This window comes from Colobus angolensis, unplaced genomic scaffold (genome assembly GCF_000951035.1).
Source record: "Colobus angolensis palliatus isolate OR3802 unplaced genomic scaffold, Cang.pa_1.0 Scaffold87, whole genome shotgun sequence".
Taxonomy (NCBI): Eukaryota; Metazoa; Chordata; class Mammalia; order Primates; family Cercopithecidae; genus Colobus; species Colobus angolensis.
The window spans coordinates 2,959,790-2,972,760 of NW_012122598.1; the positions used below are offsets into that span (position 1 = coordinate 2,959,790).

Consider the following 12,971-nt stretch of genomic DNA (forward strand, 5'->3'; position numbering starts at 1 on the left):
GTCAACGAGAGCCTCCTCACGCCCCTCAACCTGGAGATCGACCCCAACGCGCAGTGCGTGAAGCAGGAGGAGAAGGAGCAGATCAAGTGCCTCAACAGCAGGTTCGCGGCCTTCATCGACAAGGTTGGTGTCCTGGATCATACCCTTCCTGAACCCCTGCTCATGTTCAGGACTCAGGCTGGGCACTGACAGGGAAGTCAAAAGCAAGAATTTGCCCACAGAAGTTCCCAGGCCAGGGGGAAAGGTTTCTAGGACACAGACAGAAAACAAAAATAGGGCCAGGAGCTGCCAGACTGACGGGGGAGATTAACTGAAAACACAAAAGCAGAACAAGAGGCAGAACCTTCCATACTGAGTGATAATATCACCTAGTGAGCAAAGGATCACTCTGTGGGTGCTCAGGGCATTTGAAGCCAAATAACTGCTTGAATGCCAAGGAGGTGCTCTCTCCATCAAGGCAGGGCTAGTAAGTGTGGTGCTGGAAGACTGTCTGGAAGTGGGTCTCATGCATGGCACAGAGCTCTTTCTATACCACACAGTGATTTGGCCACTGAGCAGGGGCTAGAGTAGTTTGTCCAAGCCACTGCTCCTGGGGTTCAGGATCCCGGGGTGAGCAAGAGACACGGTCCCCGTCCTCACGGGCTTTATGGGGAGGCAGGCAGTGCACAGTCTGGATTTGGTTGAACTCACCTGTGGAGTCAGTGTCCAACTCGAGTCTGCAGCCACCTTCTCCACCGAATCCAGGCAACCACCTTGTGGCAGTGATGTGAGAGTCTGGGAGAAAAGGCTCTGACTAGGAAGATGTTCTGGGGTTGGAAAAAGCCCTCCAGAGCCAAAACCTCAAGAGAGAAGTCACACTAGAGAGATGCCCACCAGAAAGGATCGGGAAAAAAAATCTGGAATGTCTAATAGCATGAGAGACCAAGAATAGCATAAGATAGGACTTACTAAGGGTGTGGCCAAGTTATTAGACAAAAGAAGCTGAGTGGAGTATGGGCCAACCTCGTGGCTGGGAGAGGAATGTGAAGTTTTCCTGTAATTATCAAAGTGAGAGACGACGCCCCCTGCAGAGCAGAAGATGAGAGTTTGAGCTCTTCTCTGCCATTGTGAGCTCTCAGGCAGTCAGGGAACCTCCTTGGCCTCCAGTTCCTCATCAGTAAAATGAGGGAGTTGGAGCATAGGACATTCCTATTCTCATATTCCAGGTGACTATTATTCTAATTGCATTGTTGTTATAGGGTTTGAATAATTGGCACATGCTTTATTTTTCAACTTCTACAGTCTGCCTTTCTAAAAAGGTCCACCTGGCTTGGTGTGATTGAGCAGCAAGTGTTCAGTGTGGGGTTCCTTTCTGTTAAAGGGTTCTAAGCTTTAACCTCCCCACTCTACAGAAGGGGTGAGTGCTTTATCCAGGGGCACATTGTTAACAAGTGGCAGCAGAATCTGGACTCCAAGCATTTTCCATGACACCAGGTAAACTGACTTAGAAGAGATTAACTCCCAGGAAGAGCTTCCAGGTGGTGAACTGGTTAAGCCCTGGTGGCGTTTTTGAGAGAGATGACATAACCCCTTCCAGGGAAGACTCTGGGTCAGAGAGTTGGGGGCTTTCAGGCCCTGCTGCTGGGAACCCCTCTTGGCCTATGATGCTGCAAGAAGAGGTTCTTAGGTTCTGCCTCTGGGTGGCAGGTGCGCTTCCTGGAGCAGCAGAACAAGCTGCTGGAGACAAAGCTGCAGTTCTTCCAGAACCGCGAGTGCTGCCAGAGCAACCTGGAGCCCCTGTTCGAGGGCTACATCGAGACTCTGCGGCGGGAGGCCGAGTGCGTGGAGGCCGACAGTGGGAGGCTGGCCTCAGAGCTCAACCATGTGCAGGAGGTGCTGGAGGGCTACAAGAAGAAGTGAGTGAGGGCAGGAGGGATGCTGGGCACAGGAAAGAGCATGGTGGCAGCTCCCTGAGTCCGGAGGAGTGTCCAGTCTGCAGCTGGCATCTCTGCCTGAGAGTGGAGAAGAACCTGTACCCCCTGCTCGAGACACAGGGGTCCCTTGGGTGTGGGGGATGGAGGCTCAGCTTGTCTTTCCACCAGCAGATCAGGGAAACAATGTTCTCTCCCTTTCTCCATTCATTTTTCACAAAAACTTGTATTCCTTGGTTCCTTTGAGACCAGATCTCAAAGTCCTGGATATGTGCCTTCCTAAGTTTGCTCTCTCACTCAGCTAACACAATCTGATCACCTACCACACGCCAGCACATTGTGCTGGTGCTAGTGACGCAGGGCCACGCAATCCACACAGTGCGGGTCCTTGTGGAGCCTGCAGTCTGCTGGAAGGCAGGCACGACAGAGTTATAAATCTAGCCCTTCAGCTACAAAGTGTGATATATGATATGAAGAATACACACTGGATCCTCAGAAGGAATCTGTTTTGAGGGGTGGCCAGCTTCCTTCAGTAACATTCTCTCCATGGACTCCCCAGGCCCAGCATACCCCTCCCTCCCTATCTTTTGAGCTGCCTCCCACAGCTCAGGCCAGGAGGGGAGAGACAGAGTGAGGATCCCACCACCTGCTGCTGAGTGAGGGTAGGAGAGGGCTCAAAGGAAGAGAAAATGGAGACCTGGGTGAGAAAAATAGCACCTCACACTCCCCAGCCACACTCATTCACACACTCAGCTTCCAGATTCCTGTCCTCCCAGCCTCCGACAAAACAGGGGAGTGAGTGCTTCAGTTCTCCGGTGCATCCCAGTAGGCCCGGGCCAGCAGCCTGGTTCCTCCAGAGCCCCACCCATTTCACTTGGGGACAGGAGATGAGCAGGGGGAGGTCTAGGAAGGAGGCTCCTTTGCACACATGCTCATGGCCAAGATCAAGAGCTGTTCAGACAAGGTCCTGTTCTCCCTCCTCACCTCAGGTATGAAGAAGAAGTCGCACTTCGAGCCACAGCAGAGAACCAGTTTGTGGCTCTAAAGAAGGTGAGTGAAGCCCAGCTGGCACTGAGCTCGCCCTGAGTCCCACCACCCATCCTCTTTGTCCTGTCACACGGCAGCCAGGTCCTCAGAGCCCTCTGACGAGAGCCGGCCTCACAGCCCCTTCTACCCCACACAGGATGTGGACTGCGCCTACCTCCGCAAGTCAGACCTGGAGGCCAACGTGGAGGCCCTGATCCAGGAGATTGACTTCCTTAGGCGGCTGTACGAGGAGGTGAGGGGCTCTCAGTCATGGTGGGCACAGATCCCCCCATGGGATCCCCGACCCCCTGCCCAGACACCCACAGGCATGAACCAGGCCTGCTGACATATGAACCCAGGCTCACGGCTGGAGGGTTGGCAGGGAGCAAGGAGAGGGAAGGAGCAGGGAGGCAAAGGGATGGAGAACCAAAAAGGAGCAAATTTAGTAAGGGGCAGGAGAGTGAGCACCCCAGACAACTGTGCCTTGGGAAGCTGCCCTGCGTCCTTCCCCTGAGCCAGTGGACTGCAGCATAGACTACACACAGTATCAGACAGACTTGAACCCATTGCTCTGGCCCAGGACTTTCTCTGGCAGCAATAGCCTTCCTTCATGGGGCTGGTCTAGGAGAAGGGAAAGAGGCCCCCATACAGGGACTGAGCCCCTGGAAAGCATCTGGACCATGCTGGCTGCACATGGGCCTAAATAATTCCAAAAGCAAGCAGTTGAGAAACGGTTGTGTTTTCCTCTAAAGAGATTTCCTATTTGTGCAGAAAGTTATGCGACTTCGTCAGGTTTGTTTCTCCAAACATGAGAGGTTTGCTCCCGATGAGCCAAAAGGATGATAGGCATCCAGAGATTAGGAGAAGCCCGGGTAAGTGAGTTGTCCTTCCTTTCCCCACCTCCTGCAGGAGATCCGCGTTCTCCAGTCCCACATCTCAGACACCTCCGTGGTTGTCAAGCTGGACAACAGCCGGGACCTGAACATGGACTGCATCGTCGCCGAGATCAAGGCACAGTACGATGACATCGCCACCCGCAGCCGGGCTGAGGCTGAGTCCTGGTACCGCAGCAAGGTGAGCGGCACAGGAGTCCTGCCTGCTAGACATGGCAGTGGGAGGGATGCGAGGTATCTAGTAGAAAAGGCTTCTTTGTCTGGGGATTCCAATCCCTGAGGATGGTAACAGAAAAGCCAATAGCTCTTAGGTTGGGGTGGCAAGGCAGGACTGCCACGTGTGGTTGCACAGGCCGAGCACTGCACAATCAGTGCGATTGTCTGTGCTGTCCCAAATGAATGGGATGTCTCATCCTGAGCCTTGTGAGCATCTCTGCTTCCTGCAGTGTGAGGAGATGAAGGCCACGGTGATCAGGCACGGGGAGACCCTGCGCCGCACTAAGGAGGAGATTAATGAGCTAAACCGCATGATCCAGAGGCTGACGGCCGAGGTGGAGAATGCCAAGTGCCAGGTATGGGAACCCGGCCCATCCCTCAGTGTAGGAAGAGACTGGAGTTAGCCCTCAGCAGAGGGATTTGAATTAGATTCTGGAAAAGTCTTCCCAGTGCAGTCTCAGGGTGACAGAGTAAGATGAGGAGTCTACTGAGGTATTTCTGATTGCCTTGGCCAAAGTGTGTGTGAGTATCTGTGTGTGTGGGGTGTGTGTGTGTGTGTGTGTGTGTGTGGTATAAGTGAGGAGGGAAGAAAGATTTAGGAAGCTGATTGGGGAGACAGTATTTTAAGATAGAAGTTGAATGATCCTATTGGAGACTGGCTGGGATTTCAGGAAACTAAACTTCATTTTCTCCTCTCCATACCCAGAACTCCAAGCTGGAGGCTGCGGTGGCCCAGTCTGAGCAGCAGGGTGAGGCAGCCCTCAGCGATGCCCGCTGCAAGCTGGCCGAGCTGGAGGGCGCCCTGCAGAAGGCCAAGCAGGACATGGCCTGCCTGATAAAGGAGTACCAGGAGGTGATGAACTCCAAGCTGGGCCTGGACATTGAGATCGCCACCTACAGGCGCCTGCTGGAGGGCGAGGAGCAGAGGTGAGTCCAGCCCAGCCCTAAGCATTCCACTTACACAGACCTGCCCACCTTCGATTTGTCCCCATCTCAGTCTCAGTGCCTAGGCGACATTCTTGCCTCTATGGATCCCAGATCCATATCTTCAAGTTGTCTCATTCTCAACTCTTCCGAGATCCATACCCTGTCTGGTTTCTAGGACATCACCTATTCTAAGGCAGGGTTGCTGGCCAAACTCCTGACCTCGTTTTCCCAAGAGGGCCTTCCCCTTCTGAAGGTTGAGCCTATCCAGACCTGACAAGTATGGTTGTTCAGGTTGTTCACTGCACAAAGACAAATGACAGCTGACAGACAAATGAGAGCTGAAATCCAACCATACTCTGCTTGCTAAATAGTGTGACCTGACATTGCTTCTGCCAGAAAGGCAACTTTTTCTAAGTTGCACAAGGGCATAAATGTAGGTCAGAAATAGCCCTGAAATGACCCATGTCGGCACCTAGGGGAGATTCGATGACCTCATTCTGACTTCTTTCATCTTCCCCTTCCTTACTTTTTACCCACTCAGGCTGTGTGAAGGTGTTGAAGCTGTGAATGTCTGTAAGTATCTTGAACCCTGAAAAGGAAAATGTAGACTGGGGACAAAGGACTTCTTGACTACGAGTATATGCAGAGACTTTGGGGGGAGTGTTTCCAATAATTCCCCCAGTAAAGAGGATAGTAGATTGGTCATGCAACAAGAGAGACTAAGGTTAGCTGGCAGAAAGAACCTCACAACATCAATGTATTAGGGAGGGGAAAAATAATAAGATGTCACTGCAAGAAGGGACCTCAGATGTCACTCATAACCTTCACCCTGTATAGGTGAGAAAGCTGAGGCCCAGATAGAGGAAGGGACTCCCCAAGGTCACAAGGCAGAACCAGGACCAGAACCCCTGTCTGCTGGCTCCCAGGCTAGGGTTCCCTCCACACCTTCAGAATAGAACTGGAGGTTCCTGGCATCCTTCCCTGGATGGCCGACACATCAGACAGACCAAAGGAAGGTGGTTGGATGGGACAGCCACCAGCAGGGGTCTCTTGACCCTGCCCTTGTTCCCACAGGTGTCAGCAGCTCCCGGGGTGGGGTTGTGTGCGGGGACCTCTGTGTGTCCGGCTCCCGGCCGGTGACAGGCAGCGTCTGCAGCGCCCCCTGCAACGGGAACCTGGTGGTGAGCACCGGCTTGTGCAAGCCCTGTGGCCAGCTGAACACCACCTGCGGAGGGGGCTCATGCGGCCAGGGGAGGTGTTAAGTGGCCCAAAAGAGAGCCAGGGGAGCCCCTTCCGCCTGCCAGATGTGCCGCTGCCCAACCCTCAACTGAGAACAGCAGCACATCGCTGGCTTTTCCCCTTGTGTTCTGAGAATACACCGTCAGCTCATTCCTGCCAGCGGCTCCTCCCTACCTCTCATCCCACTGGAAAGGGGCCTGCCACTGGGGAATAGACCCATTCCTTCCCCTGTCTCAGCCTTCTGCCCCTCCCAGGGAGAAGGGCCCTCCTTCCCTGGAAGGAGCACTGTGAGACTCTTCCCCCTGCCTCTCTGGCCTCTTGTCTCCCCTTTTCCAATAAACTTGGGGACCTGCTTTCTTGCCGTAATGTCTTGCTTTCCTGAGGCCCACCCACACCCACCAACTGGTGAGCACCCCAGCCTGATGATATGGCCTGAAGACTAGAGTCGTTCTGGCCAGTTCTCAGCCTGGACACCGATAGGGCCTCATCTCCAGATGGTTCTGTCATCTCCCGACCAGGCAGTGCCGACTGTGCTCACAGCACCTTCTACCTGTCACACCTATCAGTCTGGATGGCGTGGGGTTTTGCTCTTCCAACTGGCTCTGCAGGTGACCGAGGAGGCCAGAGGATCAGCTGGAAGGCAGTGCACGTGCATGCTCATGTTTATATGTGTGCACGTGTATGCGTGCTTGTGTGCGTGTTTGAGTTTTGCCCCCTTCCTGCATACACAGTCCCCACTTTCTTTTCCTAGCATATCTTCACTCTGCCCCCCAGCCATCCTACCACATAGGTACCATAGCAGCAACTGCTAAAAGTGCCAGCAGCCACCCTCGGGGGCAACCCTTTGTCAGTCTGGACCCCACCCCATTGCCATGTCCTCCTCATGCTGCCCACCAAACAGGGAAAGGTGAGAGCCTTGGCACTTGCCCCTGGCCCACCCTTCCCCCGTGCACACACCTCCTCAGAACCTGGCAGCCTTCTCCACAGCTGACATGAGGACACCATCTACTCACTCCCTCAACTGCCCCACTCGCTACCCTCATCTGAGATACCTCACAGCTTCAACCCCAAGGCTAAGAGGCTCTTCTGCCTGCTGCTTGGCCCAATCTCTCCTGTCCTCCACTTGGAAAGCTCTGGAGAGCTCTGGAAGACTTTGAGAAGCCCCTCACCCCACCCTCAAGGAATCAGGCCTGGAACAGTCCTCGCAAGGCTGCAGCCCACCTCCAGTGTTGTGCATTGCCTTCCTTGCTGGCCCTCTTCATTCCTCCCCTTCACCCAACCCCCGGCCTTTCCCACCCATCTCACCAGGATGTCCTTGGAGGACCCACCCCTTCCGTTGCTCCCCCTGGAATCTCCAGGCCCCCCAGGGCCCTTTAGCCTTCACCTAAGCTCCAGGGGCTGCCCAGTGCCTTCTCTCCCTCCCACTTCCCAATTCCTGAGCCTCGGGCCTTTCACCTCCTTGTCTCCCAGGCCAGGCTCTCAGCTCCTCCCAGGCAGTTCTGCTCACTGACACCTCACCCTGCACCTTGCCTCAAACATCCAACTACCCCAGGGCCTTTTCTCACCTCTCTGCACTCTCCCTAGGCAGTCACATCAGTCTCTCACCTTCAGCTACCACCCACAGTTAATGTCCTCCCTGGTTAAAATCCCCCACCTGGGCTTCAGAGCCCTGATGATTCTCCTTCTACCCTCCCTCCTCGGCTTAGACCCACCAGCTCCAATTCCTACAAGACAACTCCACTTGTCAGTTTTAGAGATGCTTCGAACTCAGCACACCTTCCAGCTTAACTCATTGCTTCCCACCCTCTCAACCGGAGTCTCCTCCAGTCTCTCTTACCAAGATCATCAACACAGTTGCCCAAACCAGAACTTATGATTTATCCGTGCCTGTACCCTCAATATTCATTAAGCCCCAAGGACTTATTTTTCTGTCTCCTAAATACCTCTCCATGCCCCTCTTTCCTCTCTCCCTACTGCTGCCAGCACACCCAGCCACCACCATTTTGCCTAGAATCCTGTTCTTCTCTCTTCCATGCCCCACCTCACAGCAGCCAAAGAGACCTTCATCAAACACAAGGCTGCGCTTTCAGTGGGTCACCACTGTCCCCGGAACAAAGTCCAGACTTAAACACAGGGTACCATCCCCTGTATGTCTAGCTCTGACTGATCACTCAGTGCCTGTCACAGCTTCCTATTCCTCATTGCCCCCCACCTTTCTCCCCTACACTGACTCAAGATGCCCTGAACACCTGTCAAGTGAGGGGTTGGACAAGAGGCTTTCCAGGAGCCCTTTCAGTTCTGCCTTTCTTGGAAAGGGGCTCTGATTTCTGCTCTGGGGCTTAACACTCCCTTCTCGGGGGTTAAGGAGGATACTGTAAGGACTACCAGCCTCGGGAACTCATGGAGGTGCCACCTGGGGGAACCCAGAGGCTCCATGCCTCTGGTGGTGACTCATCTCCCTTCCAACCAATCAGCTCAAGGGGCTAGACAAGATTGTTGGAGAGTCTGGTCTTGAGTCCCTGATCCCCATCTTCTCCACCACCACTGCCACCTCTCCACCAAGGAGGGGGTGGCTATGAAGAACCCTGAGCTTTGGTGCTGGGAGAAAAAGAGAATCACAGCCAGAGGATTGTTAAGCAGGCAAAGCTGATTATTTCCTAAAGGAGGTAATATTGAAGCTGAGACCTAAAGGAAAATCAGGAGCTCATTATTCCAACAACAAATCATTATTGAGCTCCTGCTGTGTAGCAGGTGTTATTACACAAGCTTGGGTTCCTATAAGCAAAGAAAATAGTTAAAGATGCTTGTCCCTGCAAAGCTTACATTTGAAAGCAAGAGGCCGGGCGTGGTGGCTCAAGCCTGTAATCCCAGCACTTTGGGAAGCCGAGACGGGCGGATCACGAGGTCAGGAGATCAAGACCATCCTGGCTAACACGGTGAAACCCCGTCTCTACTAAAAATACAAAAAATTAGCTGGGCGAGGTGGCGGGCGCCTATAGTCCCGGCTACTCGGGAGGCTGAGGCAGGAGAATGGCGCGAACCCGGGAGGCGGAGCTTGCAGTGAGCTGAGATCTGGCCACTGCACTCCAGCCTGGGCGACAGAGCGAGACTCCGTCTCAGAAAAAAAAAAAAAAAAAAAAAGATAGCAAGAAGTGAACTGAAGTAAGGAGTTAACCAGGAGGAGAGACGTGCTCCAGACATGGAGAATAGTATGTGAGAGATAGAGATGGAGCTGGAAATGGAGCATGGGGCCATCCAGGAGCTCTGATGCATCAGGAAGGCTGCCAAAGAGAGTGGGGGCTGCTCTCCAATGCCTCTAAAAGCTGAAAATGAGCACATCGTTTCTACATCCTCCTCCACGGCCCCTCCTACCCCAGCTCCAACTCCACTCCATGAAAACTTTCTTCACCCAAGGATGTTTCTCATTCCTCCTTCCTTCCAGGCACTTTTCCCATCCTCTTTGCAGAGGTAGATGCTATGGGCCAATTCATGAGGCCTTCCATGCTTCACAGAGAGCCAGCTGCCTCTTCTCTGGAAGCTTCCTGCTGGCTTCTGAGGAATGTGAGCTAACTGGATGGTGGATCCCTCTGTGCTGATAAGCCTGAGATAGGGCCAGTGTGGTAGTACCAGTACCCAGAGTAACAGTGCTGTGACATCCACCCTTCTCTGCACACCAGCTGTAGCTCTCATTCACTCAGTGGGCTGCTGCTATCACCTGCCTTTATCAAGTGGGTAAACTACCAGAGGCTCCAAAAGCTGAAGGAACTTGGCCACACACTCCTGCTGACAAAAACTAGGATGCCAAACCTCCAGCTCGCAGTATTTCTTACCAGCCCACTCTGCCCCTGCTATTCAGAGGCTAGGAATGCTGCACTGTTATGATGTCATGATGATAGTAATAACAACAAGAGCAGTCATAAACACTAATTGTTTAGTATCTGTTACATGCCACACTATACCCCAAACTTATTTGTGTTGTGTTACTTAATCTTCCTGTGGTAGCTGTCTTCAGAGATGAGCCCCCAACAGCTCCTCCCTCTCTGTGCATGGCACTGCTCATATCAAAGGTGGAGTCTGTTTTTCCTCCCCTTGATCCTGGGCTGGCCGCGTGACTGCTTTGACCAAGAGAATCTGATGGAAAGCACCTTCTGCAGCTTCCGTGCCCAGGAGGCCTTAAAGGGATTGGAGCACATAGGGAAGAACAGGGGCCCCGGCCATCAGCTCCTGAACTCTTGACCAGAGCTAGCTCCAAATGCCAACCGTACAAGTGAAGCCATCCTGGACCTTTCAGCAGGGCCAGAGCCCCAGTCAATGATATGAAGTAGAAGACTTACCCGGGCAATTCATACAACTATGAAAAATATTGTTGTTTTAAGCCACTAAATTTGGGGATGTGTTGTTACATAGCAATAAGTGGAGGGCAAGTTGGTACCTGACAGAGAGATGCTGCTGAAACAAAACTCAAAACCTGTGACATTGACTTTGGGCCCAGGCATCAGGCAGAGCCTAAATGTGCTCAAGGAGACAATTAGTGAAAGCAGGATAGCCATCTCTGGATGCCGAAGAAAAGGCCTGGGGGTAGGGGCTGCTCCTTATGGCTGCAGCTCCCATGGTCCTTAGAGTTCTTGCTTTTTACTGGGCAATCTCTGTTATGGTTAATAATGCTTTATGTTAAACTTTCTCTGTTCAAATTATTATTTTCTGATTGGACCCTGACTGATACACCGTGGCCAACCACGTCAGCTGAACTCCCAGCTGGTGGCCAGCACCAAGTCCAGCCATGTGAGATTTTGGCCATATTGGGCCTTTCAGACATTCTAACCCTCCAAACAGCATCATGTAAAGTAGAACTGCTCAGTAAGCCCACAGAAGCCTGAGGCATGATAAAGTATTGCTGTTTTAAGCCTCTCCATTTGGGTGACTTGTTATGTGTAATAGATATCTGAAACACCTCCCTACGGCCCAGTAGATATCATCATCCCACTCTAAATTTGAAGGAACTTAAAGATCAGTGAGGCTTAGTGACTTGCCTACAGTTACAGACTAGTAAATGACTGAACTGGCACTCAAAGGGCATTAACATAGCCCTTTCAAACACAATCCCACATAGGGAGCTAGAAGGATCTTAGGAATACTGTCCAATCTCTCCATTCCACAGCCAAGGCAGCTGAAGATTAGGGGCTGGAAGCAATTTGCCCAAAGTCACACATGTGGCAAATGGTCACTGAGGCTCGGAATGAGAAGCCCAGTTCTCCTGACTCTCAACCCAAGGCTCTTTCTCCCCGCACAGTGCTTCTCTCACATACTTCCCTTCTCTCAAATACCTTCCTTCCATTCTCACCTGTCTTTTTCCCCATGAACTTTCCCCTCCAGGAAGGCCTTGGGGTGGGGGCAGTGGGTGATCACCCTGGTTGAGAACCCCTAGAAAACACATGGCCACATCTAGAGACATTTTTAGTTGTCACAAGAGGGTGGTGGAGGACCCTTGGCATCTGGCTGATTGAGGCCAGAGATGCTACTAAGCATCCTACCACATGCACGCAACAGCCCTCAACAAAGATTGACCCAGCCCACACTCTGTCAATCGTGCTGAAGTTGAGAAATCCTAGTCTAGAGAAACCCACGATCCCATAAGACTCTTCTGGCTCCCTGAGTCTTCTCTCATTTTCCCCAAGGCCTGGGCTGCTCAAGGACAGATGGGCGGCACCTACGGTGGTCATTTTCAGCTACCGAAAAATAGTGGATAAACAGGTCCTGAGGCGTTCTGGCAGGGAGCCCCTACCACGGGAGGGTCCTGGCATTCTCAGGACTCTGAGACACTAGGCTTGATGCGCTACAATGAGTTTATTGGAAACACGGAGTGAAACAAAGACAAAGGAGAAGGCAGCAGAGTCATGAGTTTTTCAGAAGCTCTTGAAGGCATCCCCCTAAGGGAGTTGTTCTCCCCACACGTGGGCTTGTCCCTGGCAGAGTCACAGAACCACCATCCAGGGTCGGCGTCTCCATTCCACAGGCAGAAGCGCATGGGCAGAGTCCCAGGTCGAGCAGACAGGGACATTACCGGGCCTCCCCCGTTCCTCCAAGCTTTGGGGAAGAGGTCAGGCAAGACCAGTGCATACAGCAAAAAAACAGAGGGTAGGCAGAAGAAAAGGATGAATCCTCCGGACAACAAATTGACTACCAGGAAAGGCTAGAGAGAGAGAGACCACGGCGCTGGCCGGGCCTCCCCGGACCCCTGCGACCAGGGATGGCTCCCAGAGCGAAGCAGTGGGGAGGGCACTTAGAGTGCACGCAGCTGGCGGCGGCTCTTGGGAGGCCGGCCAGGGCGGCGCGTTCCGGCGGCCCGAGGACTGGCTGGGTGGAGAGTGATGGCTACAGGCGCTGGCGGAGGCCGCAGCCTCCTAGCACCTCTTACAGCTGCCGCCGCAGGCGCCCATCCCGATGGAGGGGGCGCAAGCGTTAGTGGTGCCCACCACCACGTTGCTGTTGCTGGGGACGCTGCTGACTCTGGTGGAGACAACAGGGGCAGTAGTGGAGGCACAGAGATCGCCACAGACGACGCCACCGCGGGAGCTGCTGACGCCTGCAGGGAGAAGAGACGGAGGCCTGCTTCAGGCGCAGCCGCTGCCTGAGTGGGTGGCTTGCTGTGAGCCCACGCGCCCTTTCCCCAGAGGCTCCTAGACCCGCCCTGCGGGAGGAGGGGACGGACCCCGCTACTTACAGACATTCACCGAGCCAACGCCCTCACACAGCCTGCGGG

General features: G+C 53.4%; 2 protein-coding genes across 2 annotated transcripts in view; one reads left to right on the forward strand and one right to left on the reverse strand.

Moving 5' to 3' along the window:
- Window positions 1-6,234, forward strand: part of LOC105503681 (keratin, type II cuticular Hb3) — a 6,527-nt gene extending 293 nt beyond the window's left edge. The window contains exons 2-10 of the mRNA XM_011930693.1: window positions 2-123; window positions 1,687-1,895; window positions 2,900-2,960; window positions 3,094-3,189; window positions 3,846-4,010; window positions 4,276-4,401; window positions 4,752-4,972; window positions 5,514-5,545; window positions 6,047-6,234. Of these exons, the coding sequence (XP_011786083.1) occupies window positions 2-123; window positions 1,687-1,895; window positions 2,900-2,960; window positions 3,094-3,189; window positions 3,846-4,010; window positions 4,276-4,401; window positions 4,752-4,972; window positions 5,514-5,545; window positions 6,047-6,234 (1,220 nt within the window). The remainder of the gene's footprint in view (window position 1; window positions 124-1,686; window positions 1,896-2,899; window positions 2,961-3,093; window positions 3,190-3,845; window positions 4,011-4,275; window positions 4,402-4,751; window positions 4,973-5,513; window positions 5,546-6,046) is intronic.
- Window positions 6,235-12,036: 5,802 nt separating this feature from the next.
- KRT86 (keratin 86, type II) overlaps window positions 12,037-12,971 on the reverse strand; it is a 61,059-nt gene continuing 60,124 nt past the window's right edge. Inside the window, exons 9-10 of the mRNA XM_011930575.1 lie at window positions 12,933-12,964; window positions 12,037-12,794 (exon numbers count right to left, since the gene is read on the reverse strand). Coding sequence (XP_011785965.1) covers window positions 12,613-12,794; window positions 12,933-12,964 — 214 coding nt within the window. The 3' untranslated portion in view covers window positions 12,037-12,612. The remainder of the gene's footprint in view (window positions 12,795-12,932; window positions 12,965-12,971) is intronic.